The sequence below is a fragment of the Bidens hawaiensis genome, unplaced genomic scaffold (genome assembly GCF_021521415.1).
Source record: "Bidens hawaiensis isolate Kalapana, Puna unplaced genomic scaffold, B.hawaiensis_p1.1 tig00000820_1, whole genome shotgun sequence".
Lineage (NCBI taxonomy): Eukaryota > Viridiplantae > Streptophyta > Magnoliopsida > Asterales > Asteraceae > Bidens > Bidens hawaiensis.
This window is the reverse complement of record NW_027491048.1, coordinates 5,191,857-5,216,273: the sequence shown is the minus strand read 5'-3', so window position 1 is coordinate 5,216,273 and position 24,417 is coordinate 5,191,857. Positions and strand designations below refer to the sequence as shown.

Sequence of the window (24,417 nt, the reverse complement as noted above, 5' to 3'; positions counted from 1 at the left end):
CATGTCTGCCATGTAAGATATGATCATGTTATCACTCCAGTTTATTTGAAGTCTCCCAATGGTGTAAGGCCGTCGACTTATTGGGAAAAAGGAGGAATATCACAACAGAGAACGACCACATGAATTGGAATCCGCTTAACTTATTAAGACAGACGGCCGAGAAAGAAAGGCTCCCCGTTCTCCAAGTGGTTGATCTTAGCTTAGCGTGCTAGCCGCTGCTTCATTTCGTATAGTGATAACGCTTTCTCCCTGCAAACCTCTGGCAGGCATCGCAGCTCTTAGCATGTGCTACGTAATCTGCATGCAAGGACCGAACCGAACGATAGCGGCTTAAAGCTAAGAGCAGCGTCGCTACTTGATCGGCGGGGAGGAGCATCTCAAAGTATGGGGCAAAGGATCAAAAGCTTTTACTTTGTCACCCGGGATCCACCACAGGTTGGGTTTGAGAGCCGTGTGATGGGTGACTATCCAGCACGGTTCATAGAGCACTTTTAGTATGCGCTGGTGAATGGAAGCCCCCGTATCAAGCAAGAAAGAAGCGGCTCTTTCCACGGCGGAGTCCGCATTGACTATTTATTATTATGGTAAATTAGTGTATCAAGATGTCAATCTTAGATCTTATTTCAGCTACTCGACTGTAATGTAAGGGGATGACCTACAACAAGTTGTGGTTGCTTCGCAAGCCAATATTAAGGTCTAGAGCCCCCCCCCCCCCCCCCTAACTTTTGAAAGCATTGAGAAAAAAACACTTAATTTTATTTGACCGGAAAAAAAATTTCAACGATAAAGATGTGTAGAAACCTGTATTTTATAAGGAATAAGATGAATTTAGATGTTTAACTTTTACGTGAAAGTATGTCAAAAAGCAGACACTTACTTTTTAATTTCAACTTTTTAAAGTCAAACTTGAAATTCTTTATTATTTTCCTATAATTCATTATTTACTTTAATTTTTGACAACTTTCTGTTTTATTTATTGTTTTTAAAACTTTATGTCTTATTGCATTTACTAATAATTATTTTTCTAAAATTCTATTTTCATTTTATTTATTTATTTGTACTTTATTGGCGTATTTAATAATATTGAAAATGTTTACATTTTTATTTTATAAACTCTTTTTACATTATTACTTCACCTAATATTTTGTATCAGTAAAATACTTATTATTATATTGTGATCCTAAAAAAAGTTGTACATTACGACTCTATGATTAAAAGTTTCTAGTTATGTTCCTGATTATGCGTCAAAAGTGATGTTTGACATACTTTTAAACAGGGACGGAACTACAGGAGGGTCAAGGGGGTCCATTGACCCTCCGGTCATGCTTCAGCCATGTATGTTTTGTTTCTTTGCCCAATAGGTTTTTTCTTATCTTGACCACTTAAATTGTTAGTTAAATAATAGTAACAGCAAATAGAAGTGAAGTTAAAGAAGAAAATATAAAAAAGTTTAAAAATTTTCTGTGAGATACAATGTAGAAGGTGGTGGGTGAAGAAGTGCACGAGAAACGAGGAGGATTATTTTATAATTAAAAGGCTATGGTCTAATAAGCCTAGGTCATGTCACATATTTTTAAATGCATTAAACGATTCATTTTTAAAGTGTGTAATAATAATTAAATATTAATAACATTATCGATCATCAAATTAACATAAAATCTTTTATTTAGCCACTATTTTTATTTTATACAATATTTATTTCTACTTTGTTTGTTTATTTGATTATTAAAAATATAAAGACTTCTACTTTCACTAAATAAAATGTTTTAAGTCAGTAAAAAGTTATTATTATTAAACTAAAAGTTTCTGGTTTTGTCGCCGCACCGCTTATGATATGAAAAAAAAATCTAAAGTTAAACATACATTGACCCTCCCCTTAAAAGTTTCTGGTTTCATGACTGCTTTTAAACTGTTTTGTTATCTTTTTTTTTAATATGGTCCAACCATAACATGACCGGAAATATTTATTACATAACAATAGTCAAACAAATCATAAAAACTTCCGCCCTCATGGAAAAAATTTATGGATTCGTCACTAGCTTTTGAGGCTCCTGCTCATCATATATATCCGACCACATTAGGATAATGGTATAAATATAGTGTCACACAAACAATTTATTAGATACCTGTAAGTATAACCTCGCCTTCGACAAGTGTCATAACACTACTAACATGACTGATCAAATACGTCATCTTGAAAATCATATCCTCTGTTGGTCCTTTTTGCCTTATTCCCTAAGGAGTAAAATATTAATTTGGATGACCAAATATTTGAAAAGTATATTAACAAATCAACTTTAAAAACCATGTGATGCAGATGATCATAAAAGGACAAATGATTTGTAAGTAGCTGATCTTAATTGTAACATAAACCGGAATAGGACATAGACCATTAACCTCATTACATTGGAAAGCCATCATCTCCATTATCTTCTTCTTAACAATCGTCATTGTATTCGTCATCCATCCTATTAATAAAGACGGTATATGTAACACTACAAATAGACTAATTTGGAGTCAACGACCCTGTATATATTCAAAATACTTCTCCGCCATACCCACACCCCTGCCCGGCTGCTCCTACGCTGCATGCCAACGACTGTAGATTCAAAATTACCCAAACAATCATGTCTACAAATTAGCATGCATGCAACTCAAATCAACAAACATTACAGATAGATTAACTGGATGTGGGGTTGACAAAAAAAGGTGACGGGCAAGGACACGTGGAAAGACTGTTGATACGTGTAACAAACAAATGTGAAAGGCTCTCCCACGTGGCTGGGAGCACCACCAGATTTGCTAACCTATAAAGCCTGACCTGAATCACGATATACTCAAAACCGATAAGATGGAGGGGATACAACACAAGTTCATACATGTCAACGGGCTCAACATGCACGTAGCCGAAAAGGGTCAAGGTCCAATAGTCTTGTTACTTCACGGATTCCCCGAGCTCTGGTACTCCTGGCGCCACCAGATTCTGTATTTTGCGGACCATGGTTACCGAGCCGTGGCACCAGACCTTCGCGGCTATGGTCAGACTACGGGTGCACCCGTCAACGACCACACCAAGTTCACTGTTCCTCATTTGGTGGGAGACCTGATTGGGCTGCTTGATGCCATCACAAACGAAGGTGATGAAAAGGTTTTTGTCGTGGGTCATGACTGGGGTGCGTACATTGCTTGGTACCTGTGCATGTTTCGGCCCGATAGAGTCAAGGCTTTCGTTAGCCTTGGCGTAGTATTTTTTCCTTGGAACCCAAATGGAGATATGGCCGAGTTGCTAAGACAAGAGTTCGGAGATGATCACTACATGGCCAGGTTTCAGGTATCACTTATTATTATTATTATTATTATTATTATTATTAGGAAAATTGGATAACAGTCTCAGTTAACGAGTTGGCTGCGGACAATTTTAAACATATTTTTTCTCAACGAGTCATGACTAACGAAAGCTTAACTCCGTTAGTCAACGGGAAAACATTTATGGCCAGAAAAAACTCAACTTCAACACCACCACTTGAACACCACCGTTGACCACCACCACCTGAACACCACACACCGCCGACAACCACCACGTGAACAACACCAATGCTGACCACCACCACCAATTTCGCTGGAACCTTCTACATGCTAGAGATTTGACTGATTCTCAACATATCAAGCCAACGAACAACTGTTCATCCCCGTCATCGGAGTCCTAGTTCACCATCTAAGTGATTAGGTGCTCGTCGGATTGGCCTCAAGCTGCCGCCCATCACCATCACAAAGCTGGCGTGACCCTCTTCTTCTAACACCGCTAACTCCGATGGTGGTTCTAGAGTTCTTGCAACCACAATAATTGGGTTTTACAAGAAAAAATTTCTAAAGGTTCATTCTAAGGTTACAAAGAGATTTGATACGAAAATGTTTATTTTTATGGGAAAGAAAAAGAGTTTTCTAGCCAAAAAAGTTTTCCAACAACCGAACAAGTATGTTAAAAGATGGTATCATCAATAGCCAGCCCGTTAGTTGGGACTGTTATTTATCTTTAGTCTATAGTTGAGATTATTTAAATCCAATTTTCTTTATTATTATTATTATTATTATTATTATTTTCATATGATTTTTTGAATAAGTGAAATTTAGTTTTTTGTGACGATTGGTGTGTTTTTATTGGTGTAGAAACCGGGTGAAATTGAAGCTGAGTTTGCTGAAATGAGTTACCAAACATTCATGAAAAAGTTCTTGACATTACGAGATCCTGGACCACTTTTTTTCCCGAAAGGTAAAGGATTTCAACATTCACCGCCTGATGTCCCGGTAACCTTACCACCTTGGTTGTCGGAAGAAGACATCGAGTATTTTGCTAGCCAGCACGAAAAGGCGGGTGGAATTACCGGTGGAATCAACTATTACCGAGCTCTTCATTTGTAAGTAACTAATTAAAAGATTCATCTGAATTGTGTCAGACAATTTCATATTCAAATATTTCTATGGTTCTTTGAAAGTCCAATATGATGATTGTATACTTATAGATTAACATACAAGAAGGAATATGCAACATAGTTGTACCAAAACAAGATCAAAGACCTTTTTTATATGAGAAACAAATCATCACAATTGTTAAGTTAATGGTTAGCAGTCATGACAATTATCATTATCGACAATAGAACCGTCATACATGTGAAAAAAACCATGAACGGAACCACTGGCAGTCAGCGATAAGTCATGACCAAGCTACCATTGATGCTTAATTACCACTTATCCAAATTACTGGCCATCAATGGTAACTTACCACCAAGGTACCGAAGACCAAGTTTTCTTTGACCAGTTATAAACAACCTTACCTGCCACATGTGGTCGTTTCCATGCAACTTTATGAGACACCCACTGGGTCCGGTAGTGCATGAAACAAGAATAGTAACAACCTAGACTGTACTTTTCATCTCCTAACTCGTGTCAAAATTTAATTTTATTCCCTGTTTTAAGTAAATCATGTTTTTTATAACACTAAAATAACCAACATGTATGTATATACAAATGATATATTTAATGTTGGTGACATGACCGTAGGAGCTGGGAACTGACTTCAGCATGGAGGGGTGCTAAAGTTATGGTGCCAACAAAATTTGTGACCGGGGACATGGACGTTGGCTATCATATGCCAGGTGTCAAGGACTACTTAAACAATGGCCAGTTTAAGAAGGATGTTCCATTGCTGGAAGAAGTTGTGATGATTGAAGGTGCGGCTCACTTCATCAACCAAGAGAAGCCTGATGAGATCAATAAACACATAATCGACTTTATAAAGAAATTCTAATTCTAATTTCGGTTGCTTATAATATCTTCCATAAGTAAAAAATAAGTGACTTATGTTTCTTGAGGTCTTTGGGCTTTTAAGATTTAGGTGGTGTTAGCTACATTTGTCCTTATATAATATAATATAATGATAGGTTATATAATGATTTATGATTTATGATAGGTTATAGTGACTTATGTAGTTGTTATATAACATAATGTAGTTTGAAACAACTAAATTTTTATTCTCAAGTGTTTCAAGGGATTATTATCATCCAAATTTAGAATGCTACAAGCAAATGTAACTGTTGAAGTTATGTTTAACAAACTTACACAATAGAGCCAAATTCAAACAACCAAACACGCTCAAAAAAGCGTTCAACTTTCAACTCGGGACTTCTATAACGACTTTTGACGTCTTCCAACATCAAAGTGCACATCCAACAGGCCTGTTATGCCAGCTTCAATCTTTTGACCAACTTTGACCGGGCCGACACCTTTTGGTGTTCCTGCTTGCCAAATATATCCGGCCACATTAAAATAATGATATAAATGTAGAGTCACGAAAACAGTTTCTAAAGATACCTGTTAGTATGACATCGCCTTCTAAAAGTGTCATAATACTGCTAATATGACTGATCAAATACGGGATCTTGAAAATCATATCCTCTGTTGATCCTTTTTTCCTTATTTCTCCATCCACCTAAGGAGTAAAACATTAACTTATGAAAATTAAATAAAAAAATAAAGAGCATTGTTTTTTTATTGCAAAACTTATATGCATCTATATAAATATAAATTGTAAAAGCAGTGCTATAAGTTAATAAAATGCTGTACCTTTAGCCACAATTCCAAGCTATGAGGATCCGGCACCCTAGATAATGAAAGCTGCAATAGATTTATTGTTTGCCATTAACTAATATAAAATAATCAATCAATCAATCAATCATGCCCAGTAAAATCCCACCGACAGCAAAGCTATAAGTAGGGTCTGGGGAGTGTGAGATGTAGGCACACCGTACCTCTATCCAAAGGAATAAAGAGGTGGCTTCCAGAGAGACCCTCGACTCTAAGTACATGTGTATGAAGCAAAATAAAGGAAATCAAAGTTTAACAGTTATATAAAAACTACTACTAATTATAATAATATTAATAATAAGATCACAGTTTAACAGCTATATAAGCTAATAATAATTATAATAATAATAATAATATATGTAAGGGAAATACCATTATGGTATGTGACCTAAATAAGTTAAGTCTAAGCCCTAAGGTATTCAAATCTCTCTAAAAATCCTTAACTTTAATTCTACTTCTCCACGAATTCCTATCCTCAACCATGTCCTTGGAGAGGTTTAGGTCTATCAAATCATGCCTAATCCTCTCATCCCAAGTCAATTTCGGTCGTCCTCTACCCCTCCTCCCCTCTATAGTAATGTTTTCTACGGATCTAACAGGATTCGTCGTCTGTCTTCTCTTTACATGTCCAAACCATCTCAATCTCCACTCTCTTATCTTGTCTGCTATGTTCGTCACCCTTAATATCTCGCGAAACACAACGTTTCTTATTCGGTCTAGCCTTGTGTGCCCACACATCCAACGTAGCATTCTCATTTATGCTACCTCCATCTTCCGCACTTGTGCCTTCTTGATGGCCCAACAATCTGTTCCATATAACATTGCAGGTCTAACTGCCACTCTATAGAATTTTCCCTTTAGTTTAGTCGGGAAACTCTTGTCGCACAATATACCTGTGGCTGCTTTCCATCTACACCATCCTACCTGAACTCGGTGGGTCACATCACTGTCTAATTCCCCATCGCTCTGTACAAATGATCCTAAATACTTGAACTTCGTTACCTGCGGGACCACCTGCCCTTCAATTGTGATCTGTGTGTCTTCATTGTCGTTTATCCCACCAAAATCACAGTGGAGGTACTCCGTCTTAGATCGGCTAATCTTTAAACCTTTTGTCTCTAAGGTTGTTCGCCACTCCTCAAGCCTCATGTTTAGATCTTGTTTTTTCTCATCAAGTAGCACAATATCGTCCGCGAACATCATGCACCACGGGAGAGTCCCCTGAATCGACTTTGACAACTCATCCAAGACTACTGCAAAAAGAAACGGGCTCAACGCTGACCCCTGGTGAAGACCTACCTCTACAGGAAAGAAATCAGTATCCCCCACTGGCGCACGGACACTTGTTTCACTCCTGGTATACATATCCATAATTATCTCTATGTATTTCCTGGGCACTCTTCTACCCTCGAAGCACTCCCAGAGCAACAAGATCAAAATAAAGAAAAAATGAGTAACAAAATTTTTGAAAAGTTTATAATTCTTACAATGGAGCTGATTGGTGTGAAAGTGTCCTGACCTTTAGCAACTGTCCATGGAAGACCTGCAGACTGGTATGTGAAATATGCCAATGGAAATGTGAGTATGCTATATAATAACATTGTACCTTAGGCTATTTAACTTTGCATGGTGGCTATATATTTCAAAGACATAAAACATGGTTTTACTTTTACCTTTGCAGAAGCTTGTATTTCCCTTGCTGTCATATCCAGTGCAAGTGCATAGCCTGAAATTAAACAAATATCCAGTTTTGAGACCATGAATATGTTCTATAAAAAATCATCTTTTTGTTCCATTTTATTTTGCTTTTTTTTTACAATAATAATTGGGGACTAATTTCAGATAAAAGATAATGTGTAAATCTAAAATCCAAATGTCAATGTCAAGAATTTATCAAATTGGAGAGTACAAACAAGAAACTGTGTGTAAACCTTACTCTATTTTCTTAATTTATTTAGAAATGATGTTAACTGCTAGGGGTGTGCAAAGTCAATTCGGTTTGGTAATGGGGGCTTAGCCATAACCATACGAGCTACGGTTATGAAAGATTGCTTAACCATAATCATTGGCGTTCAAAAAATAAAAGTTTAATCATAATCATAACTGAGCTTCAGTTATGGAAGATTGCTTAACCATAACCATTGGCATTAAAAAAAATAATATAAATAAGCTTAAAGCTTAACCATAACCATCAGTGAGCTTTGGTTATGTAAGATTGCTTAACCATATCGAGCACTACCATTCAAAAAAAAAATTAACCATAACCATAACCATAACCGGATGGTTTGTTAACAATAGGTCGGTTAACCGACAATTATGGGTCCGTTTCGGCCAAGTCTGGTTAATTGTCCAATGATTTATTTTTTTTTAAATTAGTTTTTCCTTTGTTCCTGTTGAAAATGGTTCGGTTATGAAGTTTCAAAGCTGAAATATTTCGGTTACGGTGTTCCAAGCTCGGTTACAGACAGTTGCAGCATGACTGTAAATGCTAAAAACTTATAATCTAGAAATAGAGGTGAAGAAACACTAAGTGACCCCGGGCAGATTACGGATAATCTGGGGGTTAAGTAGATGTTTCCCACGAGGGTTAGGTCCGGCAAAGATGGTTGTTCTTCTGATGACCTGCAAAACAGACACCGTGAGCTTGTCACTGAGAAGGGGGGGTACCTCCTTGTGACCACCCTCCGGCGTGAGAATCAGACTAGATTGCTCTTGAATATAAGTGTATATTAAGAGAAATAGCTAGAGCAGATATCAGATAATATATGAAGATATAAGATGATGATACCGTTCCAAGGTGTTGGAGTATTTATAACTGAAGGTAGGTTTCCAAGCAGGTACAGCCGGCTGTATAATATTCCTGTTCTACCAACTGTGGGCTACGCACGTGCCATGCTAGTGGTTGGTGGGTAGGCAGCGGCTGATAGTGACATGGCCGGCTGTGCACTGTTCCCTTTTCCACCAACTGCAGGCTACGCACGTGCCACGATGAGGGTTGGTGAGTAGGCAGCGGCTGATAATGACTTTAAGTACTAGAGCGTGCTGCTCGTCGTACTGTTGTCAGTGAGCTGTCGCCTCTTTGGTCAGATCTTTTGTCCATACCTTGGCAGGTACAGTACAAAAGATCCTCCAGTAGCGTACGAACTGGCTCATTTGGGCGGGAGTATTCCCGGCTTTGGGCGGGAGTATTCCCGGCTTTGTGCGGGAGTATTCCCGGCTTGCTCATTCCTTCTTCAGGTGACTACTGAATTATTTGAGAGTTAGTGCCTTGTGCGTGTAGCCTTGCTGTGCGGGTAGCCTTCCCTGATGGCTAGTATCCGTAGCTGCGGGAACAGGCGGAGTACGTCACCATTGGGAGGCTTTTCCTGCGGGAACAGCTTGCGTACTGCGCGTAAGGACGTCGCGTCTCTGAGCATGGTTGGTCATGCGGATCCAGTTGGTATTTGCGTAGACGTCCCTCAGGAGTCTTGCGAGTTCAACTGCGCAGACGTCTCTGTTTAAGGTGAGTCTTGCGGGTCCAACCGCGCAGACGTCCCTGTTCAAGGTGAGTCTTGCGGGTCCAACTGGGCTCTGCTGGGACCTACCTCTTCATGTCCCCCCAGTCCAATGTTCTTCTCATGAATTGTTAATAAGTGAGGTGAACTTTTGGACTTAAGCAAGGGGTTTTAAAAAGGGTTTAGTTTTAAGGTTCTCCGCGGGGATTCTTCCCGCGGGTTTCCTAATGTCACGTGCAGAATTTCCCACTGTTCTGCTTGATCTTTGGGTATGATGCGGGTAGGTGTGTAACCTCCTCGCAAGTCGGGAGCGTTGAGTTTCACTTGTGTAGATTCTCCACGGGATTTTGGTAGTTTTAAACATAGTGATCAATTATGTTAAACAACCAATTCCATCTTGGAGCTTCCAACAATCTAGTTCTCAACGTTCCCGCTATGCGGGGATGTTATATCCCTTTCCGCAAGCATGGCCCAGAAGATCCTTCTTGGTTTCAATTCCCTGCGGAGTGCTAAGTATGTGAAGGGTTTCGCCTTAACACTGTACCCGCACTCGTCTTATAGTTACTTTACTTCCAAGGTATTCCTGGCTTCAATTCCCTACGGGTGCTAAGTATGTGAAGGGTTTTGCCTTGACACTGTACCCGCACCCGTCTTATAGTTACTTGGTTGCCGAGGTAATCTTGGCTTCAATTCCCTGCAGGTGCTAAGTATGTGAAGGGTTTTGCCTTGACACTGTACCCGCACCTGTCTTATAGTTACTTGGTTGCCAAGGTAAGGGGTATGGTCCCGCTTACTTTTGAATCTTTTTGATTTGCGTTATAAACGTTATATGACTTGCTCGTGCATATTTTAGTTTAACTTAGCAATTTTCTAAGTGTTTTTGAATAAGTTAACCTGTCGACGCGCGGTTGTCAATAGGTTAATATTCTCCTCTATCATGATTGTGCGGATAGGACCGTCACTTTCATTTAGTGGGATGACCAACCTTTACCTATAACTGACCTGCGTGAAGGTTTTCCTCATCTTTTCCTTAGAAATTTTTGCCGTTTTTTGTGTTTATGCGGGTTTTGCCGCCGTCTACACGCAACGACTTCTTTCCATATTTATGCGGTGAATACCGGCATATCCGTCTGGAAAGTTCATAAGTAGAAATGTAAGACTATCAACACAATGTGATAAAGGTGAATCATTTCCATTAGAAGTGGCTCTAGGCCGTTTCTTTATAAGTTTGGAATTGATCTACATGTAACATTTGCGTAATTGAGCTCCGTTCCATGTTCTTGAGACGGGAGTGCCATCGAGCCTTTCGAGCCGGTACGCGCCCTTTCCCAGAACTTCTTTGATAATGTATGGACCTTCCCAGACCGGGGCCAGCTTTCCTGGGCGTTCTTGGTTCGAAGCCTCGTTGTTACGCAATATGTAGTCTCCTACATTGAAGTTGCAGAGTTTTACCCGCGTGTTGTAGTACTTTTGCATTTGTCGCTTGTAATTCTCTTCACGCGCTGCGGCTAAGTCTCTGCGTTCTTCGGTTAGCATGAGGTCTAACCGTCTTTCTGCATTATTGTCTTCTGGTTGAATCATGACCGTTGGTGAGGGTATACCAATTTCGACCGGGACCATGGCTTCAGTGCCATAAGTGATGCTGAACGGGGTTTCTTGTAACACCCCGACCGTTGGCGGATTATACATCGGGGCGCTACGAATTGTTTCATTACTCGCGACACTATTTGGGTGTCAATATTTAATAAATACATTTCATTGCGCATGCGCATAACACACCAGAAAGTAACATAAATCACATATCATAACTCATAATATTCAAATACATAAATTTTTCTTGTTATATTTTAAACTAGGTCCAAAGTAAAAGAAAACATCCTACGTGTCCTCGAGTTTCCAAAAGCAGCTACAGCAAACCTGAACATGTGTTAAAATAAAACGTCAACACTTGCGTGTCGGTGAGAAATCAAGTTTAATAGATATAAATAGATAATAACAAAGCACTGCGCGCAACATGTGTATAACTGGTGTTCAACATAGTGTGTAAACAGATTGTGATCAAGCCTAAATAGATCATAGCTCATAGTTCATAGCGTGCTCCAAATAGAGCAAAAACAAATAATCATTCGTGTATGTGCAAACAAACCAAGAAAAATCGTAACAATAGGTCTCCCGTGTTCATCTAATGGATCCATGAAAACTTCGGAATAGGCCGATCAAAGCGGTTAATGATCAACACATACAAATATACAACACTAGTAAACGTCCATAACACATGGGTTTTGCGCACATAATTTCATAAACAAGTTTAAGACTCAAGTTGTACAAACACATGAACATCCCAAAACGTTAAAAATAAAAGGGGATTAGGTACAAGATTACTCACCTGTAAAAGGTGCGTTGAAAGATAATGCAAGAACCAACTTTTAAACAAGCGAAAGTTAACCTATAAATAAGAGGTTATTAGTTTAACGATTGGTTTTTATGTCTTGAATATATGTAAGTCACTTAAACAAATTATTTAAAAAAAATTATATATTATATATTTACCGAGATTTCTGGGCAGAAGATAAAACGGATAGCAAAGAGGGGAGTGGAGGCGTCGCTGAGGATCTTCGGCTGAGAGTAAGGGAGAAAGATTTTGGGGAGTGTTTAAGTGTTTGAGTGTAGTGTTTAATTATCCAAGAAATTAGTTTTATTTATAGGAAAACCATAGGGAACACATCCCTTGAATTGGGGAAAAAGATCCTATCAAATCAAAGCAAAATATATCAAAAGCAAGAGATATGGTGGCAGCTGCAGGGGATGGGGAAGGCTGACAGGTTACTGTTCATAGCATGGGAGGGGTCAGTCAAAGTACTGTTCAAGACATGGAAAAGAAGATTTTAAAAGATTATGCCAGTTACTTTCTAACAACCAAGAGGGTTGGTAAGCAAGCTGCGCCGAAAGTGACTTTTCGGACAGATGTCAGATCTGGCCTACTGTGCCCATACCTTGGCAGGTATAGCACAGAAGATAAGATATTTCAAAAGCATACAGGCTGGCTTAAACTGGAGAAAAGACTTAAGTGTCTAGCGCGAGAAGGCTTGAGTGCGCGAGGGCGAAGGCAGACAGAACAATCCTTAGCGCGCCGCGGGAAGAACTACAATCCTTAGCGCGCCGCGGGAAGAACTACAATCCTTTGCGCGTCGCGGGAAGAACTACAATCCTTAGCGCGCCGCGGGAAGAACTACAATCCTTAGCGCGCCGCGGGAACAGTTCGCCTCGCGTATCGCAGGAACAGCTGGTCTTCACGCAGGCTTCCTTGTAAGGAGTCTGGCGCGTGGAGCTGCGCAGACATCCTTAGGCGGGAAGAACCAAAGGACAAGCAAAGAGTTAAGAGAAAAAGGGGTTCAAGGCTTAAGGGTTAAGCAGAGGGGCGGGACGGCGACAAGAGAGAAAAAGGGCGGGACGGCGGAAAGGAATTATTATTATTATCATTATTATTATTAGTAATATATATATTTGATAAATTTATAAAGATTATAATCAAATTTTAAATTTTAAAATCGGATCCGAAAACGGGTACCTGGGTCGGGTCGGATTTGGGCAGATGTCACAGTCTCCCCTACTTTAAGAAATTTCGTCCCGAAATTTATCTCGAAGTAGGATGTGCAGAGAAAAGGTGCGGGACAAGCAAACTTAGTTCGTGAAAGCGCGTAGCGTACTCGCGCGCTTCGCCACTGTACTGTTTCAAGTTCCAAAATTCCTCCTCAAGGCGCTTTACTTCGTTGGGAGGGCAGAATTCTCGAGTCAAAAGATCCTTGAATTCTTCCCAGAGCATGCTAGAAGCAGCCTCTGCGCCACGCGCGTGAGCTACTTCGTTCCACCATGTAAGCGCCCTTGATTCCAGGACACTTGAGGCGTATAAGGTTCGTCGGTCTGGAGGGCAATGGGTATGGAGGAAGGTGTTCTCAATTTTCTCGAGCCATTGGAGCATTACGGTGGCTCCTTCGAGCCCTGTGAATTTCGGAGGGTTACCCGCATTAAAGGACTTAATATTGTATCCGGAGGGGTTGGTATTATTTTGATTTAAGGCTTGGGCTATTGCGGCGGCCATTTCCTGGGAACGACGCTGCATACGTCTGCGCGAGGCTTCTCTCCTCTGATGACGGCGAGCTGATAGCGGAGGCATTCTTTAAAAGTTTTAGTTTTTGCTAATATCTTGGTATGGGAATTCGTTTTAGCGCAAAGTATATCATTGTAAAGCTTGTTTCGCGGAGTTAAATGCTATCAAATTTTTGAAGTAAAATATGAATTTAAATGCAAACTTAATACAGATAATGAATTCGAATTGAAAATCGACAATTCATGCATCACCATGACTTTTCAAATCTTCAATTTAAAATATACGAGTAAATGAGTATTGGAGATTGACAATTCATGTATCACCATGACTTTTCAAATCTTCAATTTAAAATATACGAGTAAATGAGTATTGGAGGTTGACAATTCATGTATCACCATGACTTTTCAAATCTTCAATTTAAAATATACGAGTAAATGAGTATTGGAGGTTGACAATTCATGTATCACCATGACTTTTCAAATCTTCAATTTTAGAACATAAAGTTAATGGGGATTGAAAATCAACTATTCATGTATCACCATGACTTTTCGGATTTTCAATGTTAAATTCCAACAACAAACGAATATGTACGTAAGGAAACGAATTGAAATTTAACAATAAAAAAATCGAAAGATCGCGGATAAAACATGAAATCATGTGCTGCGTATGCGCAAGCATATTTTATAAATATCGAGTAATTAACAATTAGCTCGCAATCATGAGATTTTTCTCATGCGCGAGAAGGGACTCTTAGGTATTCTAGGTCGTTACGTCTAACCACCTAATCCTAAAGTCACGGAGCTCTGATACCAATCTGTAACACCCCGACCGATGGCGGATTATACATCGGGGCGCTACGAATTGTTTCATTACTCGCGACACTATTTGGGTGTCAATATTTAATAAATACATTTCATTGCGCATGCGCATAACACACCAGAAAGTAACATAAATCACATATTATAACTCATAATATTCAAATACATAAATTTGTCTTGTTATATTTTAAACTAGGTCCAAAGTAAAAGAAAACATCCTACGTGTCCTCGAGTTTCCAAAAGCAGCTACAACAAACCTGAACATGTGTTAAAATAAAACGTCAACACTTGCGTGTCGGTGAGAAATCAAGTTTAATAGATATAAATAGATAATAACAAAGCACTGCGCGCAACATGTGTATAACTGGTGTTCAACATAGTGTGTAAACAGATTGTGATCAAGCCTAAATAGATCATAGCTCATAGTTCATAGCGTGCTCCAAATCGAGCAAAAACAAATAATCATTCGTGTATGTGCAAACAAACCAAGAAAAATCGTAACAATAGGTCTCCCGTGTTCATCTAATGGATCCATGAAAACTTCGGAATAGGCCGATCAAAGCGGTTAATGATCAACACATACAAATATACAACACTAGTAAACGTCCATAACACATGGGTTTTGCGCACATAATTTCATAAACAAGTTTAAGACTCAAGTTGTACAAACACATGAACATCCCAAAACGTTAAAAATAAAAGGGGATTAGGTACGAGATTACTCACCTGTAAAAGGTGCGTTGAAAGATAATGCAAGAACCAACTTTTAAACAAGCGAAAGTTAACCTATAAATAAGAGGTTATTGGTTTAACGATTGGTTTTTATGTCTTGAATATATGTAAGTCACTTAAACAAATTATTTAAAAAAAATTATATATTATATATTTACCGAGATTTCTGGGAAGAAGAGAAGACGGATAGCAAAGAGGGGAGTGGAGGCGTCGCTGAGGATCTTCGGCTGAGAGTAAGGGAGAAAGATTTTGGGGAGTGTTTAAGTGTTTGAGTGTAGTGTTTAATTATCCAAGAAATTAGTTTTATTTATAGGAAAACCCTAGGGAACACATCCCTTGAATTGGGGAAAAAGATCCTATCAAATCAAAGCAAAATATATCAAAAGCAAGAGATATGGTGGCAGCTGCAGGGGATGGGGAAGGCTGACAGGTTACTGTTCATAGCATGGGAGGGGTCAGTCAAAGTACTGTTCAAGACATGGAAAAGAAGATTTTAAAAGATTATGCCAGTTACTTTCTAACAACCAAGAGGGTTGGTAAGCAAGCTGCGCCGAAAGTGACTTTTCGGACAGATGTCAGATCTGGCCTACTGTGCCCATACCTTGGCAGGTATAGCACAGAAGATAAGATATTTCAAAAGCATACAGGCTGGCTTAAACTGGAGAAAAGACTTAAGTGTCTAGCGTGAGAAGGCTTGAGTGCGCGAGGGCGAAGGCAGACAGAACAATCCTTAGCGCGCCACGGGAAGAACTACAATCCTTAGCGCGCCGCGGGAAGAACTACAATCCTTTGCGCGTCGCGGGAAGAACTACAATCCTTAGCGCGCCGCGGGAAGAACTACAATCCTTAGCGCGCCGCGGGAACAGTTCGCCTCGCGTATCGCAGGAACAGCTGGTCTTCACGCAGGCTTCCTTGTAAGGAGTCTGGCGCGTGGAGCTGCGCAGACATCCTTAGGCGGGAAGAACCAAAGGACAAGCAAAGAGTTAAGAGAAAAAGGGGTTCAAGGCTTAAGGGTTAAGCAGAGGGGCGGGACGGCGACAAGAGAGAAAAAGGGCGGGACGGCGGAAAGGAATTATTATTATTATCATTATTATTATTAGTAATATATATATTTGATAAATTTATAAAGATTATAATCAAATTTTAAATCTTAAAATCGGATCCGAAAACGGGTACCTGGGTCGGGTCGGATTTGGGCAGATGTCACATTTCTCCCGTGCTTGCCTTTTTCATTGTTCTGTTTGCCCAAAGTACGTGTGGAACTTCGTCCACCCAGCCGGATCTGTGTTCCAAGAGTCTTTTCTTTATGCCGTCGACGATGCTCTTATTTGCTCTTTCCACCTCACCATTACCCTGTGGGTGCGCCACTGAGGTAAAGGTGTGGGTGATTTGAAGTTCTTTCAGCCACTGTTGTAGCTTCTTATCAGCAAAGTTGGTGCCGTTATCGCTCACCAAATTCTGTGGGAGTCCGAAACGACAAATTATAAATTCCCAAATAAATTTTTTGATATGTTTTGCTGTTGTTTGGGCTAAGGGTTTTGCTTCTATCCACTTGGTGAAGTAGTCGATGGCTACTACTAGATACTGAACGTTCCCTGCTGCTGTGGGAAATGGGCCTGTCACATCGATTGCCCATTTCTGAAATGGCCATGAGGAGGTGACTGGAACAAGCTCATTCTTCGGGCGATGCGTGTTAGGTGCGTGGAGTTGGCAAGACCTGCACTTTCTGATGTATGCCAGCGCATCCGTATGCATCCCCGGCCAAAAGTATCCCGCGTTGTTTAGTTTAGCTACAACAGCGCGTGGACCTGCGTGTATCCCACAGATGCCCTCGTGTACTTCCCTTAGGAGATAGCCAGCATCTTGGTCGTCCACGCATCGTAGGAGTGGGCCAAGAAAGTTACGTCTGTAAAGGATGTCATCGATGAGTTGATAGTTCAGTGCTTTACAGCGTAGTTTTCTTGCCTGCGTTTTTTACTTTGGTAGTATACCCGCCGCAAGGTAATTTATTATTGGTGTCATCCACGTTCTTGTGCCGGTTTGGATGACACAGACTTCCTTGTGTGGGACTGAGGGTGCTCCAAGGAGTTCAATGCGGATGTCCTTCCCAAGTGGGTGAAAGCCAATGACGCAAGCTTGCTTAACGCATCCGCAGATTTGTTTTCGCTACGCTTGACGTGTATGACTTTACAGTCGTTAAAATCGCGCATAAGGGTTTTCGCTTGCGCGAGGTACAAGGCCATTGTGTCGTTCACGGCCGTGTACGTCCCGTTTATTTGGTTGGCTACTAACATGGAATCCACGTGGGCTTCCAAGTTCTTCACTCCCATCTTCCGCGCAATTCTCAGCCCGGCCAAAAATGCTTCATACTCAGCTTCGTTATTCGTACTTGGAAAATCCAGTCGAATAGCGTGAGTGTATTCTTGGCCTGCTGGGTTGGTTAGTTTCAACCCTGCGCCTGAGCCGTCGTTGTTGGCGGCTCCATCAGTGTAGAGCCGCCAGACATCATCGATATCCTGTGCTGGAGAGGGTTGAGCCTCTTCCTGGCACTCTTTCTCCCGCGAGGCGGGGACTTCTGCAATAAAGTCGGCCAAGACCTGGCCTTTTATGGCTGGCCTCGGCTTGTACTTTATCGCGTATTCTCCCAATTCTATTGCCCATTTGGCTAGGCGTCCCGATAATTCGGGTTTGCCTAGAATGTTTGCGAGTTTGAAGTTGGTGAGAATGGTGATTGGGTGACCCTGGAAGTATCGTCTTAGCCTGCGTGAAGCCTGTACAAGTGCTAAGACTAATTTTTCAAGGGTAGAGTACCGGGTTTCGACGTCTGTTAGGAGACGGCTAACATAGTAGATTGGCATCTGGATGCCTTTTCGCTCGACTAGCAGGACGGCCCCGGTTGCTCTATCTATGGCGGAGAGGTATAGGATTAATTCCTCTCCCGCTTCTGGTGCTGTGAGCGTTGGGAGTTCGATCAAGCGTGACCGAATTTCCTGAAAAGCTGCTTCCGCTTCTGGTGTCCAGCGGAAGTGCGTTTTCTTTAAACAGTTTCTCAGCGTTGACACGAATGGGAACGACCTATCCGCATGGTTTGCCAAAAAGCGGTTAAGCGCGACTAGGCGTCCATTCAGTGTCTGAGCTTGGTTGATGGTAGTAGGTGATTCCATTTTAATAATGGCTTCGACCTTCTCAGGGTTCGCTCTAAAGCCATCTTTAGTAACGATGACTCCTAAGAACTTCCCTTCTTCCATCCCAAAGGAACACTTGCTCGGGTTGAGCTTCATGTTTATCTTTCTGAGTGTATTGAAAGTTTCTTCGATGTCTTTCAACATCGTTTCTGGGTCAAGGCTTTTGATGACCAGGTCATCCATGTAGACTTCCAAGTTCCTCCCAATTTGGGCATGAAACTCTTTGTCCATTAGGCGTTGGTATGTGGACCCGGCATTCTTGAGTCCGAATAGCATCATTTGATAACAAAATGTGCCATCGGGCGTCCGAAATGCGGTTTTGTCCTGATCGTCAACGGCCATGTGGATTTGATGGTACCCTTTATACGCATCAAGGAAGCATTTAAGGCGAAACGGTGCTAACGAATCTACCTTAAGATCAATTTCGGGAAACGGGTAACAATCTTTGGGGCATGCTTTGTTTAAGTCTTTGAAATCTATGCACATGCGCCATTGTTTGTTAGAATTCGATACCATGACGGGATTTGCAACCCATGTTTGATATCTGCTAACGCGTACGATGCCCGCGTCAAGGAGTTCCTTGACTTGGGTTCTACACGCGTTAGCTTGTTCCGCCCCCATTACTCTGCGCTTTTGTATGACTGGCGTAAAAGCCGGGTCACACTTGAGCTTATGCTCTGCCTTACTTCGAGGTACACCAGTCATGTCAGCTGGTGTCCACGCGAAGATGTCAGCGTTTTTCTGTAGTAAGCGTTTGAGTAAGGTGCGCGTAGGATCAACGACTGTTGGGCCAATGGTAACAGCCTGGTCAAGATATTTGCCATTGAAGGCCCATTCTTCTGGTTCGGTGATGGTTGGTTTAGCCATCTTTGGTTTGGGTGTTGATGAGACAGATGCGATGCATACCTGGGGAATTCCGGTGACCATCACTACGCCCTCAGCTGTTGGCCATCCCATCATGCCGTGGACTGAAGATACCACGGCATTGAATCTTGCCATCCCGTCTCTCCCGAAGAGAATGTCGTATGTGTGGTGTGGCTTCCTCATTACGACAAAGTCTACGTCTTCTGTGCGGGAGTGTTTCCCGTCTGTGAGAATGACGGGGAAGGATAGGATACCCAGGGGGTGTTTGTGCTGCCGTCAAACCCTTCCATCCAGGCGTAGACCGTTTCCAGGCGTTCCTTGTCTTCGTCGTCTAGCTTGTCGAAGAACTGCCTGTACATAACCGTTGACGAGGCGCCGTTGTCAACAAGAGTGCGGGAAGTGATGTAGTGCCCCAGCTGGCTTTTGATGACGATAGGGCCTTCTTTGCTGGGTCCTCCCGGTACTCGCGGGAAGCGCACCTCAGCTTCCTTCCATGCGCATAGTTCTGTCATCCGTCTTTTTCTTCCTCTGATGTTACTATGAACCATGTGAATGCTGATGTCAACGGGCTTTCGTCCGTTGCTTTTGTATCGGTTGTCATTCTTCCCCCATTCTTGATTGATGCCACCAGGTGTGTAAGTTTGCCATCCTTGACAAATGTTTCAATAATATTCCTCAAGGATGTACACTCCTCAGTGGTGTGACCCTTTGTCCCGTGGAAGTCACAGGATTTGCTCTGGTCCACGTTAGGTTGCTGCCGGACTGTTGGAGCTTTTGGCCATGGGAGTTTTTCGGTTGCAAATATCTCCGTGACGCTTTTGGTGAGTGGCGTCCACCTGGGGTGTCGGCTTGATGGGTGCGTGTTATCCATTCCGCCTACTAGAGGGCGAGAGCTGGATGAGGTGTCAAAGTTTACCCTTGACTGCCACATGCCTAGCTTCCTCTTTTTGTTTTGCCGGGCGGTCCGGACGTTTTCCATAGTCTCCTGCGTGTAGAGGTTTGTATTCTGGGGGAGATCCCTACCCAGTTGCTTCTCCGTTTCGGCAAAGCGCTTGGCCGCCGTCATGATGGCATCCCATGTGGATGGCATGCCGTCTTTACCCGTCAACGTGCGGATAAGCTCTGGGTATTCGGCGCCCTGGATGAAAGCGGCGCGAACAAGATCTTCGCTTATGGTGCCCAGACTCAGCTTTTTCAAGTTAAAGCGAGTGATGAAGTCTAGTAAAGATTCATCCTCCTCTCTAACGCAGTTGAGGATCGTCCACTGTTCTTCAGTATATTTCCTCTGTTGACTGAAGTGTTGGCTAAACTTGTGTTGGAAGTCCGCCCAATCGTAGATGTGGTGGACCGGTAGACGGTCAAACCACGCTCTAGCCGCTCCAACCAGCGTCATCTGGAACATATAACACCACGTGGGTTCCGTCCAGTTGCTGACGGTTGCCCCCGCTATGAATCTGTTCAAGTGATCGTCTGGGTCGGATATACCATCATAAGTGCCGATGTTGGGCATCTGCTTGGCACTCTTCGGGGCGATTGCTTCCGCAATGTCCCTTGCAAACTTGGACGTTCCCGCATTTGCAACAGTTCGTCTAAAGGCTTTGGAGAAGTCACGTGGGTTTCCCCCCGCGTTCCTTTGTTTGAAGGTTTCTCCAAACTTCCTTCTCGGTTGGAAGTCCGTTTCGTTACGCTTCCCTTTCGCCCTATGGCGAGGGTTTGCGTCACCGTCGGATTCCTCTCGATCATCGTCCGAGGACTCGCACTCGTTGCTCATGTTGAGCTGTTGTCGAGTGCTTCCAAATTCGTCAGCCTGTTGGATGGAACATAAGCGTTCATCCAACTCAGCTTGGAATTCCTTCTGACGTGCTTCCGCCCACGCTCTAACTTGTTCAAGTGTTTGGCGGGGCAGCCTCGTCCGTTGTCTTTCCACCTGGGTATCAATGAATCCCAGGGGATGATTGTTTACTGCACTTGCCCCGGCTCGGGTAACTGGGGTAGTGTTCATAAAATTTACTGCACTTGCCCCGGCTTGGGTAACCGGGGTAGTGTTCGTAAAATTTGTATACTCGCCGGTGTTCCCCCCAGTAGCTGGGGTTGTGGTTACCGGGGTTTCTTGGTCACTCACTGGCCTTGGGACTGGAGTAACTTTAACCATCTTTCCAGAAGTTTTGAAAAAACTGAAAGAAAAGTTCTAGCTTTTATGCACGGATGGCGCCAATGAAGAAACACTAAGTGACCCCGGGCAGATTACGGATAATCTGGGGGTTAAGTAGATGTTTCCCACGAGGGTTAGGTCCGGCAAAGATGGTTGTTCTTCTGATGACCTGCAAAACAGACACCGTGAGCTCGTCACTGAGAAGGGGGGGTACCTCCTTGTGACCACCCTCCGGCGTGAGAATCAGACTAGATTGCTCTTGAATATAAGTGTATATTAAGAGAAATAGCTAGAGCAGATATCAGATGATATATGAAGATATAAGATGATGATACCGTTCCAAGGTGTTGGAGTATTTATAGCCGAAGGTAGGTTTCCAAGCAGGTACAGCCGGCTGTATAATATTCCTGTTCTACCAACTGTGGGCTACGCACGTGCCATGCTAGTGGGTGGTGGGTAGGCAGCGGCTGATAGTGACATGGCCGGCTGTGCACTGTTCCCTTTTCCACCAACTGCAGGCTACGCACGTGCCACGATGAGGGTTGGTGAGTAGGCAGCGGCTGATAGTGACTTTAAGTACTAGAGCGTGCTGCTCGTCGTACTGTTGTCAGTGAGCTGTCGCCGCTTTGGTCAGATCTTTTGTCCATACCTTGGCAGGTACAGTACAAAAGATCCTCCAGTAGCGTACGGACTGGCTCATTTGGGCGGGAGTATTCCCGGCTTTGGGCGGGAGTATTCCCGGCTTTGTGCGGGAGTATTCCCGGCTTGCTCATTCCTTCTTCAGGTGACTACTGAATTATTTGAGAGTTAGTGCCTTGTGCGTGTAGCCTTGCTGTGCGGGTAGCCTTCCCTGATGGCTAGTATCCGTAGCTGCGGGAACAGGCGGAGTACGTCACCATTGGGAGGTTTTTCCTGCGGGAACAGCTTGCGTACTGCGCGTAAGGACGTCGCGTCTCTGATCATGGTTGGTCCTGCGGATCCAGTTGGTCTTTGCGCAGACGTCCCTCAGGAGTCTTGCGAGTTCAACTGCGCAGACGTCTCTGTTTAAGGTGAGTCTTGCGGGTCCAACCGCGCAGACATCCCTGTTCAAGGTGAGTCTTACGGGTCCAACTGGGCTCTGCTGGGACCTACCTCTTCAAGAGGTATAAAGGATGAAAATGATGATATAAAATTTATAAAAACACAAACATAAAAGGTTCGGTTTCAGCTAAAGTCAGTTAACGAAGACACATTAACCGATAAATAATCGGTTAACCAGATGGGATTACCTCCAACGTAATCCATAGCAGTTGATTCTGGAACATCACGAGCTTTCTTACTAATAACAACCGCCAATTCCACCTCAAGATCCAGCGATTCCAACGGATGCGGTACTTCGATCGTTCCGCCGTTTGCTAAGTAAGAAGACGTAGGTTTCATAAACAACACCGGCTCCTAATATTATCATATAATTACACATATAATCAATTCAATTGAACATGACATTTGACGAATTAAGATCGAATTGAAAAAACCTTGGGGACGGCGTTGCCGAGCTCTTTGGCGTGAGCGGCGTAGTTACGGCCGACGGCGACGATTTTGGTCCCAACGCTTAGTAGTTTGTCCATTGGTGGTTTCCGACGACGGAGATGCAACGGTGTCTTGTTCAACGGTAGTGCAAGTAGTCAAAACTCTTTACTAGTGTTTGCCTATTTGGAATTTGGACTAGCCCATGAAAGCCTAGTTGAATTCACATTATGGGCTCAATTACAAAACTAGTTTGTTTGTGTTTTCTTTTTTTCCAAAAATCGGTTCGGTTTGGTAAAAAAAAACCGATTTAGAAGGGAAAATGTTTAATTTAAACCTATCAAATCGACTGGGTTAGGTCCAAAACTGGTTTCAGGGAAGAAGACTACAAACTTGCGGGTTGGGGTGCATTGGGTCCAAACCAATTTTGGGATTTTTGGCTAAGACCGTTTTTCCTTTGAAGTGGGTCGGGTTACAAACTAGAGGTGCTCAAACCAGTTTAAAATTAAAAATCGTTTTGGGTTGAAACTGGCTCGATTTGGTCAATAAAAGTCAAAACTGGTTTATGATCGGTTTCGATTCGGGTTAAATCCGGTTTCTTAGCCAAGTTACGATCGGTTTCGGTTCGGAATTTATCGGTGTTTGCCCGGTTTTGACCGATTTCAGTTCGGTTAAACGGTTTGGAACCGGTTTTGATGGAGAAAAAAAACAAATTGGTTCTGAACATATTGTTTCAATCAGTTTCAAACCGGTTCAGTTTTGTTTCAATTTTCGGGTTGGTTCGGTTAACGACTTTTGACCGTTTTTTTAACACTCTAATTTAGCTTATTATTTTGTCATAACCTAAAAAAACAAACAAACTGAATATGATTATTCAGTCGTAACAAAAAAAACAAATTGAATATGATTATTTGGTCATATTCGGTCGTAAAAACCAAAGTGAATATCAAAAAACTGAATTAAATCAAAATCAGTAGGTGTTTAATCGAACTAAATAACCAAATAAGAATTTAGCTAATTTCAATCGAAAGAAAGTTTAAACGGCTTTTTGTTCCTATTTATGAACACCCAGTGGTGCCGCCTCCGTCCTTGCCTTCTAGCTCTGTCGCCCTGCCTACTCTCTCTGTGGATGGGGACTGTGTGCTTAGATGTATCCGATCATTTCCTAAAGTGACCTCATGCAGGAGAGACGGGATGCGGGCGCAACACTTGTTGGACGCTCTTAGTGGTGAGGGATCAGTGACTTCCTTGGGTCTGCTCTCAGCCATCACTGAAGTCGTCAACTTATGGCTAGGGGGTCTGTGCCCCAAGGTACTCGCTGAGTTTATTGCTTCGGCCCCCCTTACCCCTTTATTAAAGCCGGATAATGGAATTCGGCCCATTGCTGTGGGGGCTATCTGGCGTAGGTTGGTTTCTA

The 24,417-nt window shown here is 42.3% G+C and overlaps 2 protein-coding genes across 3 annotated transcripts in view; one reads left to right on the top strand and one right to left on the bottom strand.

Moving 5' to 3' along the window:
- LOC143542987 (oxaloacetate tautomerase FAHD1, mitochondrial-like) overlaps positions 1-23,122 on the bottom strand; it is a 77,238-nt gene extending 54,116 nt beyond the window's left edge. Inside the window, exons 1-7 of one of the 2 annotated variants that reach the window (XM_077035434.1) lie at positions 23,009-23,122; positions 22,763-22,928; positions 7,815-7,867; positions 7,629-7,691; positions 6,121-6,171; positions 5,869-5,986; positions 5,648-5,792 (exon numbers count right to left, since the gene is read on the bottom strand). In XM_077035434.1, the coding sequence (XP_076891549.1) occupies positions 5,683-5,792; positions 5,869-5,986; positions 6,121-6,171; positions 7,629-7,691; positions 7,815-7,867; positions 22,763-22,928; positions 23,009-23,101 (654 nt within the window). In that variant the 5' untranslated portion in view covers positions 23,102-23,122 and the 3' untranslated portion in view covers positions 5,648-5,682. Of the gene's footprint in view, positions 1-5,520; positions 5,793-5,868; positions 5,987-6,120; positions 6,172-7,628; positions 7,692-7,814; positions 7,868-22,762; positions 22,929-23,008 lie in introns of those variants that run through there. The other variant, XM_077035429.1, reaches the window with a different exon arrangement.
- On the top strand, positions 2,843-5,326 carry LOC143542956 (epoxide hydrolase 2-like). The gene is made up of 3 exons (XM_077035410.1): positions 2,843-3,331; positions 4,168-4,415; positions 5,059-5,326. The coding sequence occupies exons 1-3, from the start codon at positions 2,852-2,854 to the stop codon at positions 5,303-5,305; spliced, it is 975 nt and encodes a 324-aa protein (XP_076891525.1). The 5' UTR covers positions 2,843-2,851; the 3' UTR covers positions 5,306-5,326.
- Positions 23,123-24,417: the final 1,295 nt, after the last annotated feature.

Bases quoted from the DNA above. Each gene is read 5' to 3' on its own strand.
- LOC143542956 (XM_077035410.1), top strand. From the start codon at position 2,852: ATGGAGGGGATACAACACAAGTTCATACATGTCAACGGGCTCAACATG. The intron at 3,332-4,167 runs GTATCACTTATT...TTATTGGTGTAG, and splicing joins ACTACATGGCCAGGTTTCAG to AAACCGGGTGAAATTGAAGC. The intron at 4,416-5,058 runs GTAAGTAACTAA...ACATGACCGTAG, and splicing joins TATTACCGAGCTCTTCATTT to GAGCTGGGAACTGACTTCAG.